Raw genomic sequence first — 20,217 nt, forward strand, 5'->3', positions numbered from 1 at the left:
CTCTAAAACAATTTTATTTTAATTGTCATTCTCATGGCATGATTTTTCTGCATATACACATTGTATGCGAATATACATAAACTATTTTATATATTTTCTAAATCATAATGGCTGTGTCATGGTTTTTCAGAAAAGAAAAAAAGGAAGATTACAGTGTTCAGATATTTTTGCATACTGTTCCAAATAATTTTGAGTAATGTTTCGGAAAAAAACACAACCTTTAAAATTTTGAGAGAAATTTTGGTTTGAATTGTGAATTTTTAGAAACTAACTTTGTATTTATAAAGCTTAAAAAATAAAAAAATATTTATGTACAATATTTACCTAGCTTATTTGTTTAATAATAAAAAATATATCATTATTTATAAAATATAAAAGATTGTGAATCTTCAGTATTTGACCTACGTACTTTATACGTATGGGTTTGGAAACTATTTTCTTTAGTTTATTTTTATTTCATTTATGCATATGAGAATGATTCACTTACACAATGTTAAAATTAAAGTACTTTTACATGCTTCCATAATTTTTTTTGACAAGAATAGGGTAATCTTTTGAATTTTATTGATAGACCTCAAGGGTATATATATCTATACAGTAATAGTTGCATAGGAATCAAATTGCTAAAAGATAATATCTAATAATAATATCTTATTAGGAATCAAATTGCTAAAAGATAATATCTAATAATAATATCCTAAATTCTCTCTCAAGTTGGAGCATACATATCATAAATGCCCAACTTGCTGAGAAGATATTCAAATTGCGATTTATCAAGCGTCTTTGTAAAAATGTCGACCAACTGAATGGAGATTGGAACATAAGAATGTGCAATCAACCCATCCTGAATTGCATCCCTAACAAAATGACAATCCACTTAAATATGTTTAGTACACTCGTGAAATACGAGATTCTATGCAATATGCAACACAAATTGACTATCACAAAATAAAATAATTGCTTTAGGACGATGAACACCTAAGCTCAATAGCAAGGCCTTCAACCACTTGAGCTTACAAGTAACAAAAACCATAGACCTATACTCAGCTCAATAGAAGAACGGGAAATAGTATGTTGTTTCTTAGTTTTCCAGGAAATGGGAGATTGTCCCAACAAGACAAGCCAACCAGTAAGCAAATACGGAGTTAACGGATAAGTAGCCCAATCTGAATCACACCACCCTTTCAAGGACAAATCACTATCAAATCTCAAAAGAATCCCTTGGCCAGGAGAGTCTCTCAAGTGCCAGACAACACGTAGAGCGGCGTCCCAATGCTCCTACCTCAGCTTATGCATAAATTGGGACAAGACATGAACTAAATATGCCAACTTTGGTTTCATCATTGCCAAATAAATCAAACAACCCATTAACCATCTATACGGCTCAGGATCAAAAGAAATTGTCCCTGTAGCATGTGCTAATTTATGATTTTGCTCTATTGGCAATCTTGCAGGCTTTACTCCCAAAAGACTTGCCTCCGAAATCATATCAAGTGCATATATTTCCTTTGACAAAGAAATAACCCCAAAGAGCTACAAGTTACATCTATCCTCAAAAAATATTTTAACACTCCAAGATCCTTCATATGGAAGCAAGAATTGAGATAAACCTTAAAAGTTTTCAAAGCAGCGAAATCATTCCTAGAAATAAGCAAATCATCAACATAAACTAGCACATTAATGCGTACATATCTCTTAGTTTATGTAAAGAGAGAATAATCAGAATATGACTGAAGAGTCTATTTCAACCCATACAAAGACTTGCACAAATGAAAAATCATTCTAGGCTTATCAGGAGCAAAACCTGGAGGAAGCTACATGTAATCATCAAGATCACCATGTAGGAAGACATTATGGACATCCATCGATGTAACTGCCAACTTTCGAAGCTACAATAGCTAAGAAAGCACAAAAAATCACCATTTTCACCAAATGTGCGAAAGTTTCATTATAGTTCTACTTGGTGATTACCAAAAACAAGAAGACGAGCTTTAAGTCTTTCAATACTTCTATCAAAGTTATATTTAATCTTTTACACCCACTTACTACCTAGTGCTTTCTTTCCATGAGGAACTGTTTCCATAGACCAAGTATCATTATCCTCCAAAGCACAAATCTCCTTTTGCATAGCGTCACACCATCCTGCATCTTTTACATCCTCTTTAAAAGACTGTGGCTTGACCCCTATAGTAATTACTGCAAGAAAATTTTAGTGTTTCACAGTAAATTTTTCACAATTAACATAATGCGCTATAGGAAATAGAGTACCTGAAGAAGGCTCTAAAGTAGGTGAGGTGAGAGATGGACTTTTCTTTATTACAATATGAGTAACAAAATCCCGAAGCTTCACAGAGGGAAATTGCTCCCTATGCCCTTATCCTAATTCAGGCACATCATTACCCAAAGCCCCTTGTACCACTGTGTCATTAGAGGAAGAAGAAGATATCACAGGTGTTGGAGAACTCACAAAAAGCAAACTCACAGGCTGTGGAGTAGCAAGTGAAGGAACTGTCACAGGTTGTAACACATCAAATTCACCAAAATATGTATCAAAAATTGTGTCTGCACTTCCATATGGCAAAGCAACATTGTCACGCTCAATGGTTGCAGCATTCCCATCCAAATACGGAAAAATATCCTCAAAACGTTTCACATCACGGAACACAAAGAACTTTTTAGAATCCATATCATATAAATACCAACCCTTTCTACCAAAAGGGTATCCAACAAAAACTCACTTTCAGCTTCGAATAGAAAACTTATCACCCTTAGAACATTGATTATGACCAAAACATAAGCAACCAAACACACGAAGATCATCAAACAAAGAAGGGCTACCAAACAACATTTTATAAGGTGTTTTATTGTGAAGAAGAGGTAAAGGAGTTCGATTAATGAGATGAGAAGCAGCCAACACACACTTCCCCCAAAAAGATATAGACAGGTTTCCCTAAAAATGCAAAGCACTAGCTACATTTAAAATATGCTGATATTTCCTCTCCACTCTCCCATTTTACTGAGGAGTACCAACACAAGATGTTTGAAAAATAATTTCATTTGCAAGAAAATACTCCTAGAGACAAGTACATTTCGTCCTATTATATCTTCGGACACATTTCACTTGTTGAGAAAATTGATGATCAATCACAGCAATGAATGACATAAAAACTTTGAAAACATCTTTTTTATTAGCCAATAGATATACCCAAACAACTTGAGAGAAATCATCAACCACTATAAAAATAATAATGAGATCTACAATATAGAGTGTCACAAAACCCTATAAATCACAATGAATTAACTCAAAAATACGAGTAGTTTTCTGTTAACTAATTGGAAAGCTAATCTTGTTTGTTTAGCACGATGACAAATTTCACATGCTTTATTTAGATGATCTCGAGAGTTACTAGCATAAGGAAGTAAGTTTACAACTTTCTCAAAAGGGTGACCCAATCTTCTATGCCAAAGTTCCAAAGAGGATGAAGCTTCAGCCGGAACCGCTTTGACTATCAAAACCTACCAGAAGTAGTAAAGTCCATCTCGTCTCTCACTCGCTCCAATCAGCTTCCTTGAATAAAGGTTATGAATAGTACATATGTTAGTAGAAAATTGGACAAAACAATTCATATCATCATTCAACTAGTAAACATAAATTAAATTGCAGTTTAATTTAGGAACGTAAAGAACGTGTTTTAAGTAAATTTTTTCCATCAATTTAACCATTCCTTCTTGAGTAGCCACTACAGTTTGGCCATTAGGAAGTCCTATAGAACATACTACAACATCTCTCACATTCATCAAACACATAAGATCACTCGTAACATGATTTGAACACTATGTATCAATAATCCAATTATTTTTACCATTCAATCGAGTGGAAGATGATTGTTTATTACCAAACACTGTCAGAAAAGACTGTCATTGCTCAACGGTAAAACCAGGAAGTGTCGTCCCCTAGTGGTGGGGGAAGAGGAGAAGACTCACCGCCAACCATTTAGAATGATAAAAGAAAGAAAAAAAATTCAAAAACCTTGCTCAAATGCCATGACAAGAATAGGGTAATCTCTTGAATTTTATTGATAGACCTCAAGGGTATATATATCTATATAGTAGTAGTTGCATAGGAATCAAAAAAGATAATATCTAATAATAATATCCTAACATTATTTATATGATTAGTATTTTAATGATTCTATCGTTGAATTTATCAATATACTTGTACTTGTCATGCATGTAAATTTTCGAACCAATCTGATATCTCTATCATATCGATCTAAAATACTCTATATATTAAAATATATTTAACAGTCGATTTTTAACATAAAAAAATTGGTTAAAATTTTTAAATTTACATCAAATTTGACCTGCATAATCTTCATGAATAGACCATAAAATATAACAAATAAATCGTTAAAATATTAATTATACAAATAGTTACAAAATTATATATAACTAGTATTTAAATTGTATAAGTAAATCCTTCTCCATATATATATAAATATAATGTCTTTTTAGTCTTTTAAACCGCCATTCATATATGATATTTATTTATCCTCTTTTCCTTAAAAGAAAGAAAAGGTTAAAAAAGCGACCAATCTTGTCTCATTCATTTCATTATTTATTATTATTATTTTACAAAAATGATACGCTATTTCGAAAATACAATGGTAAATTGTTTCTAAATATTTAGAAAAATATTCTTGCTAGTTATTGTTACTTTTTTATTGAAACACTATCACATGTTATTCTGGAAATATATTACTTGGTTTTTCTTACTTTTTAAGGAAATATTACCAAATATTATTCTAGAAACACTACAAACAATTCCTATTTTTTTAGGGAAATACTATAATTAGTTATTCCTAAGAAAGAGCATTAGCTTAATTTTTATGGAAAAGCAAGACTTGTTCTTCCAAGATATTATAACTTGTTCTTGTCAAAATTTTTGAAACAACTCTTAAATTCTCTTTTCAATTTTATCATCGTCGTCGCCGTCGTCATCATCATTATAAAATTTTTAGAGAAACTTTCTACACACTATTCTCATTTTTTAAGAGAAGACATTGTCATGTTTTTTATGTAATATATTTGCTTTTATACATGAATTTTTCTTTTATTTCTTTCTATTCTCTCATAAAAACAAAAATTCATGCAAGGGGCAACAAAGCGGGAAATTCAATATTTTCTTTTCTTTTTCTACATAACATGATTGTTTTTACAAATTTATAATTGTTTTATTTATTTATTTATTTATTTTCACTACACTCTTCTTGCAAAAGGAAAATATTAAATTTTGACTACTAACATTTTATCTCTTCCTTCAAATAAAAAATATTATTTTTCAGGAAATTGTACTATCAAGTGTATCTTTTCCAAAGCAACAACTCTTGTTTAGAATAGTTGTTGTTTAGAATAATTGTTGTTTGAGAATAACTATGTTTAGAATAATTATGTTCAAAATAGAGCTTTAGTTAGAATAACTGTCATCCAATGTAGTTGTTATTTGAGAACAACTCTTGTTGAGAACAACTAATGTTTAAAACAACTCTTGTTTAGAATAATGTCATTTCAGAAAAGTTGTGTTTAGAACAACCATTGTTTGGAATAACTTATATTTAGAACAATTGTGTTTTTCTAAATGAGCTATTATTTGAAACAATCTTTGTCAAGAAAAGTATCACCATGAAACAACTCTTATTGAGAACAACCTATACATTGTGAACAACTATGTCAAGAATAACTCACGTTTGGAACAAGTCAAAATAATCATTATTGAGGAAAAACTCTCATCCAAGAACAACCATCATCTTGTGTTTCAAGAGATGTTCCGCAAAAGATGTTTCACATGATATAGCTTCACCAAAGTAGAAGAAGTGGAAGTAACACCAGAATATGGTAGAGTTCTTAGGTTATCTTCACTTTTTGGATGTTCCGGAGAGCTTGGCTTGGTGGAACAAATATGGAGGTAGTTCAGAGCTCTCCTCTTAAACTTTTCCTGTAACATTGAGTGTTTTTCCCTTCTTTTAGAAACATAGTGAATTCTTCTTCACTATTCACCATCACCAACAATGCCTTTCACTATCCCTTCTTAATCATTAACACAATTGTAACTGAAAAATATCTATATTACTTTCAGTAATTATTAGCTCTGTAACTCTACTTCATGAAACCCGATAAATAGGAGTCTTTCACAATTGGTGAAAGAACTTTTTGGTACTTTTGACATTTTTAGCATTTTGAACTCTCAAAAGATTCTCTCTGAAATCCTCTCAACCTGCTTCTTTTTTAAGCCTGATCATCAACAATATTTCCCTTTCTCCATCTCGTCAACTACCACTTGTCACTGCACTTAGTGTTACCAGATCTGCTCTAGTCTTCCCCTCTGCCTTTTCTTGGTACATCTCGTTTCCCAAAATATAACATTATTTATCTCATGGAAAAGATAAAACTATTAGTAGCCAAAACTAAGTATCTACAACATGCTAATTCAAACATACACTCACATGTTAGTTTGGTCAATGAAATGGAAGTTGATTTTTGCTAGTAGACATGAGTTCAATTAATGGACAAGTTGCAACTAGATCAAGTGACAAGTGCGGGAAAATAATAATTAACACAAAAAACTTGGTTATGCAGTTTGAGTTACTCATACGTCTGTGGGGTATTGCCCAAAGAACTAACCTACTATACTTCAACATATACAATAAATGATTTAAGTCCTACAAACTCATCTTGTAGCAACCTCATCCAAATACACAAACTTGGATCACTTTCTACTAAAACTTTTATCTAGAAAGCTTAGCTGTAAATCAAGTAATTCACTTAAGTTTACTTACAGAAAATGCACTTTACGAATAGGTTCCTTATGAACAAAGGATAAGTGAAATATCTCATACATTCTATCCAATACAAGCCTATCATATATTGGAATTTATTTTAACTATCATGAAGCAACTACACACTTGAATGGACAACAATTCCAAACATGTTTCTAAAAAAGTTAAAATCATTAAAGGTAAGCTTGACAGTTAAGAAAGATCCAATATAGCTAGTTGAAACATTCCATGTTACGGTCTTGGGAAATGAAAAGGAATACTCTTCCACCTAAACTATCGATCATCATCCATAAACCGTCGCTGTCGCCGACCTCATCACGAAACCCATCAACAGCGGCTTAATATTAACATAGGTATCATTATTCTTTGTCAAATAACTTTCCTCCAAAGATCGATTGTCTTGCAATTCAACGTTGCTCGATTGAACCACTAGCTTTGTTTTTGATAGCTTCAATCATTTGTGTTGTATTTCTGTTTTCTAGGGTTTGTTCTTTCCTCTTTATCCATGAAACAATTGACCTTTTAGCAATCATAATTGAACAAAGATATGAGGAGTGAGTGGACGCTTGCGACGTCGTGATAGGGATGATGGAAATTATTGGGTTTTAGGTTTAGAAAATGAAAGGAAAAGAAAGAAATGAATAAAGTTAAAAATGAAAGGTAAATGAATATTAATTAAAATCATATTTTTGAAGCCGATTGAGTTTTAACTCGATTGGCATAGGCATTGTTGCCAATGCAAGAGGACGTGGGTTCGAGTCACTGATGCGTATTATCCTTCTATTTATGGGTTGGGGATGGACTATGGGTAGTTCTAAACATTGTGTCAAAAAGAGCACATATGATTAGAATTTATAATGAAATTGTTCAAAAAAATGTTTTTTTTAATTATTATAAAAATACAATTATTTTTAATTTTTAAAAATATAACATTTTTTGTAATTCTTAATTTTTTTAAAATTTTTTATAATTTTTTGAAAATTTATAAAAATATTTAAATTATTTTCATGGTTTTTTAAAAAATATAATTAAGACTTACGAAAAATTATAAAAAAAAATTGAACCAAAAAATAATTTAAATATTTTGTCCATCAAAATTTGACAAAAATTGAAAGATTAAGGTGCAATTGAACAAAAAAAAAAAGAAAGGCGAAATTAAAAAAAAAAGATGTAAATGTTAAGAGTGAAATTTATAATTAAACCTTTCAAAAATTATTCTTGCAAGTTTAAACCCATTAAATTTTTTGGTTATGGAGTTGAGCGTATAAAGAAAATGAGGAGTTGTTGGATATAATTTTAGGACAAGGAAGTGAAGTTGTTTGTGATTTCCAGAATTTTTGTGGATATGGGTTTACAAGGGTTTGGTGTATAGGATAATGAAAAGAGATTGGTACAGAGTACCATGGTTTGATTTTGTCAGTTAGGGGTATCTACGAAAGAGTTATTTTATCCATTTCTTCGATCAAACAGTTGGGTTTTGATTTCAGGAATATTGTCACTGTCATGAACATATTGAAAAGTATGATTCAATATTTGTTCTGCTCAAGCTTCTTCTGCATGTCACTTTACTGACCATTGTTTTACCATTACAAGAAAATCATTTCTATAATACTAAATTAATATGTTCATGAGTTGGGATTGATAGGTTCTTAAAATTTATCATTCCATACGTCCTTTTAAACAACTAATCTTTTTACCTAACTGAAATAAAAGTACACCCAAAACTAATAAAATGGCAACCTAACCCTTAATAAAAGAACCCAAATTAACACCGCCTTTCCCAACAGATTCGACCTTAACATTTTAGGTGTTCAAAAACTTGGGAAAATTATCAATCCGTTTAACCTATATTTCATGGTAGCTTATTCAAGAACGCAATCAAAGGATCATACACATCTTCTTTCGCCTTTTCTGCCATTAAATAATCCGCATGAGCGTAACTTTCTATGCACTGAACAACAATCTTGCCTGGATCATGATGTCTGAGACAATCAAGCAAAAGCTTCACATCATTCACATCCGAAAGAGCATCGGCTCCACCATAGCTGAGGAATATGGGAAGGTCATTTGGAATGCAGGTCATGTTGTACGCAGGAGGAGTTGGTTGCCCATAGTGTTTTATATTCTCATCACAATCATTGTAATCATACATTGTTAAGGTTCCTCTCCTAACCACTGTAAAAATTATAGCCCGAGTACCATTTTTAAACCCCACGAAAAGCTCTTTGTTTCTGAAAGGGTTTTAGGGATACTTACTCTGACACATATGGATGACGTTCTTCATTGCCGTTGGCTGAGGTTGATGATCTAGAAAAATCTCTGTTTTGGAACGTTTTATGCAGCAGTTTTGCCCTATAAAATGGATGTCCCAAAGTTTCAAGTTTCAACTCAGCAAGAGATAACAAATTCCAATTAAATTTTGCTTCATATTTATCAAACAAGTATGTTAGCTTACCTGTATATGGTGTGAACATGTTGCTGCAGTCAACACTTGGTATTCGACAGATGATCTTCAGAGTTCGCATAGTAATTAAACTGTTGATAGTTTAGAAATGATGTGCTACTTTATAGACATCCAATAGAAAAATAATTTACAGTAAAAAGTGTTAGGTTTTATTGTCTTACTCATTTAAATCAAATTTATAGAGGCCTAACGAGTGCAATGCCTATAAAAACAAAAAGGATTCTTTCATTTGTTAAGAAAGAAAAAAGGTTATTCAATTTGGATAAATTAGAAAGAAGGCAGGATATGGTTTAACCTCAGCAATGAAGTTATCAGTAATAAATCTTGAAAGTAGGGAAGTGGTGTGACGCAGATAAGCAATTGGGCAGAGTAATGCAGCTGATCTCAACATGTTCAATAGTTGATCCCTTGACATGGCAGCCATAACCATCAAAGTTCCCTGCAAACAAACGACATCAAACTGTAAAAGACGATTGGAAATGAAGCATTAGCAGCAGATTCTAAACCAAAACTCACCTGTGAATGCCCAACGAAGTGTAGCTTTTGTCCTGTTTGATTATACACATACTGGAATGTTGCAGGAAGATCATAAGCTACCAATTCGTCCCATGACCAATTCCAGTATGCCTAAAACACCCATCAGAATCAACCTCAAGCTCCGAAAGGAAACAAAACAGCAATCAGCATGTATTATAGAGAGAGGAATTAGCAATAACTGGATCATAATTATTCAGTGATGTATGCCCTTCGCTGTACTCTGTTCCGCGCGAGTTAACAAGCCAGACATCGTAGCCATTATCGGCCAGATTGAATGGCAATGATCGTTTTGGGGGCAATAGCATCCATGATCTTGCATCCTGAATATCATAAACACAAGTAATTTTCACATACAAATTCATTGCATCAATGACAGAATGGACCAACCAGTAACATCCCGTGCTGCAACAGCACTGGCGGCCTGTTTCTTGCTTTTCGACAGCCAACGAACCGCCCCAAAGGAATTCTTAGCACATTGAGAACATAGCCATCTTTTGTAATTACCTACAAAGAAACGAATCAAAAATTCATTAAAAAACTGTGCAAAACAGTGAATATCAAGATATTTAAATAACATTTACCCAGTGTTCTTCACAATCATAGCCATTACTCTCCACCATTGATTTGCAGGTACCTCCACGATCTGATGATTGGGCCACCAATGCAGCCTCTCCGGTTCCATTCGCTGGAGCTTTTAGACAAAACAAATTTGGTGCACAAAAAATGAGTAGGATTGTATAATTTAAACTAATGGTGTTGAGTGGCTTCATGATTTTATTTATTATCACAAATCTATTCGTATGAAGAGCTCTGAAACACTAAGCAAAGCATATCAAGTGGGCCCTTTTATTCCTCTACCAAAATTCCATTGAAGTGACCCATGATCTAAGCCAATGCAGCAAATGCATGAGGCTAACAATAAAACAGCAGCTCCGTAGGAAATGACACATCCAATGCTTGTGAACAAATCACAGTTCAATTTCCCCTTTTATTATTATTTTTTGTCTTAAAAATGCAATCTAACTAGCTGCATATAATAATATCCATAATATATATATAAAAAAATTGTGTATAATACATAATAACTATCCACTTTTAATTTTTTGTGAGATTTGTTAGATTGGTTGAATTGACTAACTATTTCAATATTGTGTGGGGAAAGTATTGTATGAAACAGAAACGTCATATTATCATATATTCCTTACTAATTATTTAATGCTATTTCAGTATATTTTTTCCATGTTATTTGACATCTTTTTGGTGATTTTTTTAACTTGGACCCTCAACCTTGAACCTTGGGTTCTAAACCTTAAAACTCTAAATCATGGATCCTAAGGGCCAGTTTTTTATTGCTTTTGAGAAATGCTTTTCAGAAATGCTTTTGAGAAGTGCTTTTAAAAAATTTGAGTGTTTGGCATTCTGTCAAAAAGTGCTTTTAAAGAATAAAATGTCCATTTTGGACATGAGATTATAAAGTAACAAATATGTATTTAAATAATACTCAAATTAGTTAATACTATGATATTTTAGCAAAAATATAAAGAAATAATTTATTATAACTTATTGTTAATATTTTAATATATAATATTAATTTTAAATATTTCTAAGTAATTAATATTAATTATTTATAAAATTTAATTAGAATATATAAACTATATTTAAATATTTAAATATTTAAATATAAAAATTAAATATTTGTAATTAAATATTGACACGATTGTGTTATTATAAAAATTATTTTTTATTTTTAATTAATGATTTTAACATATTTATATTATTTTATTTTAAAATATATTTGAATATATAACTCATATTATATACTAACATAACATAAAAAACATAAACCTAACGAATTAAAATATTACATATATTTAGATTAAAGTTTTAAAAAGTGATAATATTTATATACCAAATATAAATACTAAAAATTTGTCAATAGCATTTACAATTTAAAGTGAATTCATTAAACTACATGCTATATTTGATAAGCATATGAAAATGATTTGGTTATATTCAATAAATGATTTGGTTAATACAATACTTATATTTGATAACCATATGAAAATGATTTGGTTAATACATATGAAAATGAAAGTCGAGACTGTATGATAAAGAACGCAAAAAAAAAATTTCATGGAAAGAAGATTGTTAGAATGAATTCTTCAATTCCAATCATTTAAATAACGGTCCCAGGAACCAAGCAATATGCCAAATTAGTGGACAGTCCACATCATTAACATTGCATACTGTTTTAAGATGAACAAGAATGGAACTAAATTAGTGGACAGTCCACATCATTAACATTGCATACTATTTTAAGATGAACAAGAATGGAACTAAAGTGTCTACCGATGAGTAACATACTGCTATTTTTGTAAATGAAGTACAGAAAGTGTATAAATAGATGGTTGAATAATACACATCCAGAAAAGATCATTGCCAATAAGCCACTAACAAAGTAGCCTCATAAACAAAGAAATAGTTATTAGGTTCTGCCTAAATTTCATGATAATGACATAAAACTACATCAAAGATCAGAGTCGAACTTTGTTCATAAGAACATAAAATAAATCATTGGCAAGAAACAATTTTGCAGCATGTCATATGTGTTGAGCATCCAAAGGAAATAAGAAATTGTCAGCCAGTGGCTCTCATCTTACTCGCTAGCATAGTAGTGTTACCTCACTATGGCATCCTTAACCCCCATATGACATGTATACAAACAGCCACCCCTAGAAAGGCAATTCCACTTCATATGCAGCGAAATAAAAATACCCTGCTTCATACTTTTTCCTCATTTAGCAAGAAAGTTTCTTTACGGATTATAACCAAACATAACTTCAAAGAATTAACTGACTTCATACTCAGAAGCCGACTACTCATTTGGTGACCAGTGCTCTCAGCGACAAATCTAAAATCCGAAAGAAACAAATTGCTTCTTAACACAATTATAATAGCATTACAAAGTAGAATAAAATAGCAAAAACCATGACACTTGCAGATAAATTAGGTCCAAGAAGGATCTAACTGAACAACAAATCGAAAAAGTGAGGAGACCTATGATCAAGGAATCTATAACTCAAAATTTACCCTGCACTCCCCAATCCATCATTAGCCTCCCATCTGATAGTAGCACGATAAAATTCTGGCCGAACTTGATCCGTCTTTAGGAAGGGAGGTGCTTCAGGAAGAACCTTCAAGCCTAATTAGAGAATTTAACCTTACACAAATTTTGTTTTAGGAAGCTGAACAAGCTTTTGAGAAGTCATTAAAATGAAAACAGTAGGCAATGTAGTACCTTCACCATAGTAACACCAACTGTAGCAAGTAGTCCCACTTCTGAAGCAGCTAATCTTTCTCCAGATTTTAGAATTTCCAGTGTATCAAACAGAGAACTAAAGCAATAATACCAAACAGTAGAGTTTAAAACATATCACCAGTTTTTATTTGTCTAAAAAATGGGCATCTGTGAGAATATATATATAATATAAACATCAGAATCAATACTGGAGCTGGACGTTGACCAACTATGCAACACTTTACATAGATATGCTGACCTTTTAATTGAAAACATAATACAATCATAAACAGCCTAAGCTGATGAAGGGTTAAATGAAAGAACCCTACAAGTGAATCAAGCTGAAGAGTGCATGAACATAAAAAAGAACAATATAGCAAGCAAGCACTTACGAAGCAGCTATAGCAAGGATCATTAACGTTTAACAGTATCCTATTAACTTCAAAAAAAAAACGAGTAGTTCCAAGCTTCTAAGAAATCAAGAAAAAAGCATCAATTCATGCACATAAGCAATGAATAATAATATGCCACATCAAAAATTTTGAGTTTTTAATGTTATTTTAATATTTTTGAGCATCAAAAATTCTAAGAACCACCACCTTTGCAAGCTAATCCAACTATAGCTCAAATTAGACAACATAGCGATAAGGCTACTAAGAAGTATAAGGCTTTGTCTTGCCTTCAAAATAGTGTGCCTGATGTTATTTTCATGAGAATTATGACTTGTGAAACACCCAAACAAGCTTGGGATAAGTTGAAGAAGGAGTTCTAGGGGACTGAAAAGACAAGGCTGCAACAACGTTTGAATTTGAGGAGAGACTTTGAAAACATGAAAATGAAGGAAACTTAAACAATCAAGCAGTATGCAGATAGGATCATGTCCATTGTCAACAACATAAGGCTGTTTGGTGATCATGCTCATTGTCAACAACATAAGGTTGTTGGAAAAGTCATCACAACATTGCCAAAGAAGTATGAGTCCAAAATCTCATCTTTGAAGGACTCGAGAGACTTGACAACAATTTCTCTATCAGAGCTCATAAATGCTCTATATGCACAGGAGAAAAGAATAGTAAGTAAAGAAAAGCGGCATGCACAAGGTGCTTTCCAAGCAAGAAATTAGGAGAATCCGTGTTCTTCAAGCAACAAGGGCAAGAAGAAATGGAATCAAACAAAAGAAAGGCCAAAAAGAGATTATGAGAAGAAAAAAATCCACCATTCTCAAATTGTAAGAACATGGGTCATTCAGAGAAGTTTTGTTGGACCAAACCTAGTGTGCAGTGTTAAAAACTATAAGCAATTTGGCCATGATGTTAAAATTTGCAAAAACAAAGTGCAGCAGCAGTCTAACCAGACTCAAGCTGCTAATGGAAATCAAGCTCAGAAAGAGCTTGCATTCACTGCTTCACGCTTCGCAGACAACAACCAAGACAAGAAAAACTGGTTGATTGGCTGTGGTTGCACAAACTATATAGTTTCAGATGAAAGTGTAACACCCCTAACCCGTATACGTCGCCGTATTAGGGTTACGAGGCATTACCGAACAAACACAACCATTTTTTTTTCCACACCAATTTTTAATACAAAACATACATATTCGTCAATTCAATATCATAGCACAACCGAAACTCATCCCTTAACCAATTTACAGCATAAACACCACTTCAAATTAAGGTTAGATCATGATCAAATATACATTATGATCAAATTAAGGTTAGCCGAATTGTTTAATAAAAACTTACAAGCATTTTTACTATGTTTTAAACTTACTAATACAAACTAATTCATAATTTATTCATGATGTAACCAATCAAGAAATATAATCAAGTTATCAATCATACTAATTATCATTTATACAAATAGACTTATACCATGGTCGAATCATTTAAATCAATCACATTGAACATTCATCCTAGAATATATAAAACTAAGTTTAAACATAATGATCAAGCCATTTTTAACTAAACCGAATTTAAGCATAGGAAATAGACCATTAAAACATATTCGTTAATACCAAATTCAAAACAAAAAGAGATAAGCCATTTTCGCATGACTCATATTCACATATCCCAAAAATTTAAACATATTAACTAGACTATACATGACATAGGTTCGAGTTCAAAATATATAAAATACCAAAGACGGTCGATAGTGTGATAGATTATGCTGATGATCCCCGAGCTCGTAACGCGTCTCCAAAATCTATAAGAATAGATAGACAAAGATAACCAAAGTAAGCTTTTATAGCTTAGTAAGTCTATAGCGTATCTAAAAATACATATAAAAGAATCACATAATTATTTAAGTAAATTTATCGAAATCACAAATATCAAATATAATTACTAACCAAACATTTCTATATTAAGTCATTTCGTTTAAATCTAAAAGAATGTATATTTAACTAATATACATAAACGGACAAAGGTATATACATTATATGCATAAAATCAAATTACTAACATAATCATTATCTGCATATACAGATTTCTAGAGTACTTGTTGGTACTTCATCGGATCCATTTATATATAATTGTTCAATTACATATACCAAAAGCATAATTTTTATACTTATAAACTATAAAGGCCGAATGCACATATTCACTTATACCCACCTATGCCGAATGCATACATATATACACTTATATCTACCTATGCCGAATGCATACAAATATATATCCACCTATGCCGAATGCCTACATATGCACACATAAATATCCAACAATTTTCATGACATCCGAGATATATATATACATACTCACTAATCACAAAGATTCGAACAATTATATACTCATCAACATCTTGAAACAATGTTCATACATTCATCCATTTCATATAAAATCATATCTATATTTATACCAAATGCTTAGAATCACTTAATTCATCATATTCGGATCACCGGCACTTAGCCTGCTAGGCTTATAGCCTGATTCAGATCACCGGCACTTAGCCTGCTAGGTTTATAACCTGATTCATATCACCGGCACTTAGCTTGCTAGGCTTATAGCCTGATTTAGATCACCGGCACTTAGCCTGCTAGGTTTATAACCTGATTCAATTCACCAATTCCAAACTTGAAAATTCAATGATTCAACCGAATACATTTATATATATTTTTGAGTCTATCATATACATATATAATTACGTACTCATAATCAAAGCATGAATTTATATTTGTATACTCATACATATTCAAATCTAATATATATACATCCATAATTTCATTCCCAAATCCATATAAGGTATCATACATGTATATGCAAGCTTGTTCGATCCACATATATATATATATTACACACATATATATATTCGCACATTATATAAACACAACCATAACATTTGAACTTTTAATTGAATCCAAAAATTTATACTTTTATATACATACCTATTCGAACATCACATGTATATGTATGAAATTCACACATCAACTAATATAAATTTTATACTTGTAATTATAACTCATTATTATAAAATAAATATACTTATATATATTGATTTGATAACATGAATTTTTGCTAACAGACTTACCTCGGACAGTGAAAAATTGAAATCGGATAATTAGTCGACGATTTTAGTTTTTCCCCGATCTAGCTCCGATTTCTTTGGTTCTTGATCTAAACATATTCAAAATGAGCTAGTTTAAATATTATTAACTTCAATTTAATCCAAAAACACATAAATGGAAAATTAAAAATTTTCCCCTAACATTTTACATTTTTCACAATTTAGTCCGAATTACACAAAACACAAAACATTCAAATTTTGACTATACTATGGTTAGGCCGAAACTTCATTATACTCATACAAGTCCATGCATTTCATTTATTTCGTATTTTAGTCCCTCAAAAATTTATTTTCACAATTTAGCCCTAAATACTCAAATTCATCAAAAATCCCAAGACAAAACATGTTAATCTAACACATATATTTCATATTTCATCAACTAACATCATAAAACTCAAACATCCATCAACGGCACATTTCAAAATCATCATCAATTCACAAATTTTAAGCATGGGTTTTGAAGAACACAAAACAACGATATCAAAAACGTAAAAATTATCAAAACCGAACAAAGAACTAACCTTAATTAAAATTTAAAATGGCCGAATGTAGCTAGGTTCTTCTTTCTTTTTCTTTTGTTTAGTTTCGGTCATAAAGATGAAGAAGAAATAAAATAAAATGATGATGGCTTATAATATTTTTATTATAACATAATAATATAATATACATAATTATAACCTTTATAATTAATATTAATAATATAAAAACTATATGCTATCACTTAATCCCGTCCACTAGCATTTAAATGAATTAATTGTCACATAAGACCTCCATATTAAAAGAACATCCACTATTCAGCCCTTTTAAAAATGACCACAAAATTTTTATTTTACGCGATTTAATCCTTTTTTTTAATCGGACACTCAAACGAGGAAATTAAATCATGAAATTTTCACACAAGTAAATTCACACATAAAAATTATAGAAAATAATATTAAAATATTTTTAGGACTCGGATTTGTGGTCCCAAAACCACTATTCCGATTAGGGTCAAAACCGGGTTGTTACAGAAAGCATGTTCAAGAAGATTGACAGATCCTCCAGTTCAAGAATCAGAGTTAGAAATGGCTAGATCATTGATGCCAAGAGAAAGGGATATGTTCAGGTTAGCACTCCTGCAAGTACAAAATTTATTACTAATGTTTGTTTTGTACTTGATATAGATCAGAACTTGCTCAGTTTTGGTTAGCTTGTTGCGAATAATTATTCTGTTGTTTTTGAAATGAATAAATGTGTTGTATCTGATTCAACTGGTTATGAGCTTATGTAAGTTAAAATGAATTATAGGAGCTTTGTTCGAAACTGGAACTTAGCAACCTTTAAAGCTTACTCTAATTCAACTGATGGTAAGGTAATGACTTGTGGAACAAGAGACTCGGGCATGTCAATTATAGATTGCTTGGTATGTAGTATAAGCATAGTTTCCTTGAAAACATGTCTGAAGTTGCTGAGTGAAATCCATTGTGTGAAGTATGTCAATTTGGGAAGCAAGCAAGACTTCCATTTCCAGTCAAAAATGCATAACAAGATATTGAGAAGCTACATCTAGTTCACACTGATGTATATGGACCGATGAAGACTACTTCACTTAGTAATAGTAGGTACTTCATTTTGTTTATTAATTATTATAACAGATACTGTTGGATGTACTTTTCGAAGGCCAAGTCTGAAGTTGCTAAGGTCTTCTGGAAGTTTAAATTTGTTGTTGAGAATCAAGCTAGCTACAAGCTAAGAATACTCAGGTCAGATAATGGGACCGAGTATACTTCTGAAGAGTTCTAAAAGTTTTGTGAAGATGCTGAGATTGAGCATTAGTTGACAAACACATACACTCCTTAGCAAAATGGTGTATATGAAAGGAAAAATAGAAAAATTATAGATATGAAAAAAAGTTTGTTGTTTAAGAAGAAGCTACCAAACAAACTGTGGGCTGAAGTTGCGAACACCTCTGTTTATTTGCACAATAGATTGCCAACAAAAATTGTGAACGATATGACACCTTTTGAAGGATGGTTTGGATTCAAGCCATTAGTGTCACACTTGAAGATCTTTGGTTACTTGTGCTACGCATTTATTCATATTGTTAAAAGGAACAAACAAGAAGAAGAGCACAACCAGGTATCTTTGTTGGCTACAACTGTTAGAACGTCGGTACCCCTACGGTGCAGCAAAAAAATAAAATATCCAGCGATCCTAACCATGGATCCATGTGTGAGGAATGAATTGGGGTGAAATAAAGGTTTCAAAATTACCGAATCTTTATTTTGAGTAGACAGTGAAGCCTCGGCAACGAGTAACCTGATCTACTATCGAACCAAGCCACAATCTATTGTGACTCCGGCCTCTACGTAATCCATCCAGTTGACAATGAACGGAAGGAATCCCCAAAATTGTTTTGGAGAAGACTTTGCTTTGACGGCTACGAGACCCACGAAGCAAAGAAAAATGGGATTTTATATCTATTTTTAGGGTTTCTAGAAATTAAATAAATATAACAATGTTTTTAAACCGAAAATTATAATTACATTAATTATAATAATGATTTCGGTAAACTATATATTTATTTGAATTTATATATGAATCAAATTCATGTTCTCATTATGCGTACAACAACCTTGTACATATAATGTATTCGATATTTGATTACCCAATTAAATTAATTCTATAATTAATTCAATTCAAGCGACAACCAAACACAATACCAACTATGTTTTATTCCATTCATTTCAACAATAGGGTGTGACCCTGTAGGTTCTTGTAACATTAGCAGTAATACTAGAACGATTCCAATGTTACAAACAATGAGTGGCACCTAGCAATGCATCATTGCTACCTAAGTCACAAGAAATCATGATTTGACATAACATTTTTATGATTAACCTTTCATGCAATAATCCTTAAGTCTTTTATCTCTGGATTGGACACAAGTCATGGAATAGTCACACTTGCATAGTCCATTTTATGTTCCTTGATATCTTAAGTAGACTATGATATACAAATAAGTATGACATCTCATATCAGTTTATTTAAGCATGGCCATGCATTTCTAGTCTCACTCAATCAAATGGCCTAAGATATTACTCCCATTATGTAGGAGGGACTTATCCTATATAGATCAACCATATCCCTCTACACAGATCGTGGTTTATCCAACATCAGCCTTTATAGAACAACCAGTTACAGTGTACATTTGACTGTATTAAGATATACAACTCACGATGTTGGGATTATGATGATCTCAAGTCTGAGGATCATATACATATTAATCACTATGAGTAATGTTGTGACAATTACATAATAATCTAAGAAACATACTCATAGCGGGTCAGTCCAATATGTTGTTCTCTAACACACATATTCATGCATCGATTTTGACATTCCATATCAATGAAAACTCTTTATCATCAATCAACTACATGTTAGTCTTAATGCATTATTGTTGTCCTAGCCAAAACTAATACTTGACTAAGGACCTTTTAAGAATAATCATATTATTCTCAGGACATTATTATAAAACAGTT

The 20,217-nt window shown here is 31.7% G+C and overlaps 1 protein-coding gene and 1 long non-coding RNA gene across 3 annotated transcripts; both read right to left on the bottom strand.

Annotated features, from left to right (window-relative positions):
* Positions 1–8,480: 8,480 nt before the first annotated feature.
* LOC107954708 (triacylglycerol lipase 2) lies at positions 8,481–10,791 on the bottom strand. Of its 2 annotated transcripts, XM_016890346.2 has the most exons (9): positions 10,419–10,791; positions 10,225–10,341; positions 10,017–10,157; positions 9,817–9,927; positions 9,596–9,739; positions 9,462–9,502; positions 9,292–9,371; positions 9,093–9,188; positions 8,481–9,011 (listed from the first exon to the last, which is right to left on the bottom strand). In XM_016890346.2, the coding sequence occupies exons 1-9, from the start codon at positions 10,605–10,607 to the stop codon at positions 8,689–8,691; spliced, it is 1,242 nt and encodes a 413-aa protein (XP_016745835.1). In that variant the 5' UTR covers positions 10,608–10,791; the 3' UTR covers positions 8,481–8,688. The 2 variants fall into 2 exon arrangements, with proteins under 2 accessions (XP_016745835.1, XP_016745836.1); XM_016890347.2 differs by lacking the exon at positions 10,017–10,157 and having other exon boundaries at positions 10,419–10,790.
* Positions 10,792–12,221: 1,430 nt separating this feature from the next.
* On the bottom strand, positions 12,222–13,643 carry LOC121219070 (uncharacterized). Its single transcript, XR_005915660.1, has 2 exons — positions 13,136–13,643; positions 12,222–13,057 (listed from the first exon to the last, which is right to left on the bottom strand). It is a non-coding gene; the product is annotated as an uncharacterized lncRNA (long non-coding RNA).
* Positions 13,644–20,217: the final 6,574 nt, after the last annotated feature.

Source organism: Gossypium hirsutum, chromosome D07 (genome assembly GCF_007990345.1).
Source record: "Gossypium hirsutum isolate 1008001.06 chromosome D07, Gossypium_hirsutum_v2.1, whole genome shotgun sequence".
Taxonomy (NCBI): Eukaryota; Viridiplantae; Streptophyta; class Magnoliopsida; order Malvales; family Malvaceae; genus Gossypium; species Gossypium hirsutum.

What these genes read in the sequence shown, in the direction of transcription:
- LOC107954708 (XM_016890346.2), bottom strand. Translation starts at nt 10,607, where the DNA reads ATGAAGCCACTCAACACCATTAGTTTAAATTATACAATCCTACTCATT. An exon ending in CACTGAATAATTATGATCCA is followed by an intron (nt 9,928 to 10,016) that starts GTTATTGCTAAT and finishes TGGGTGTTTTAG; the next exon opens with GCATACTGGAATTGGTCATG. An exon ending in TATAAATTTGATTTAAATGA is followed by an intron (nt 9,372 to 9,461) that starts GTAAGACAATAA and finishes AACTATCAACAG; the next exon opens with TTTAATTACTATGCGAACTC.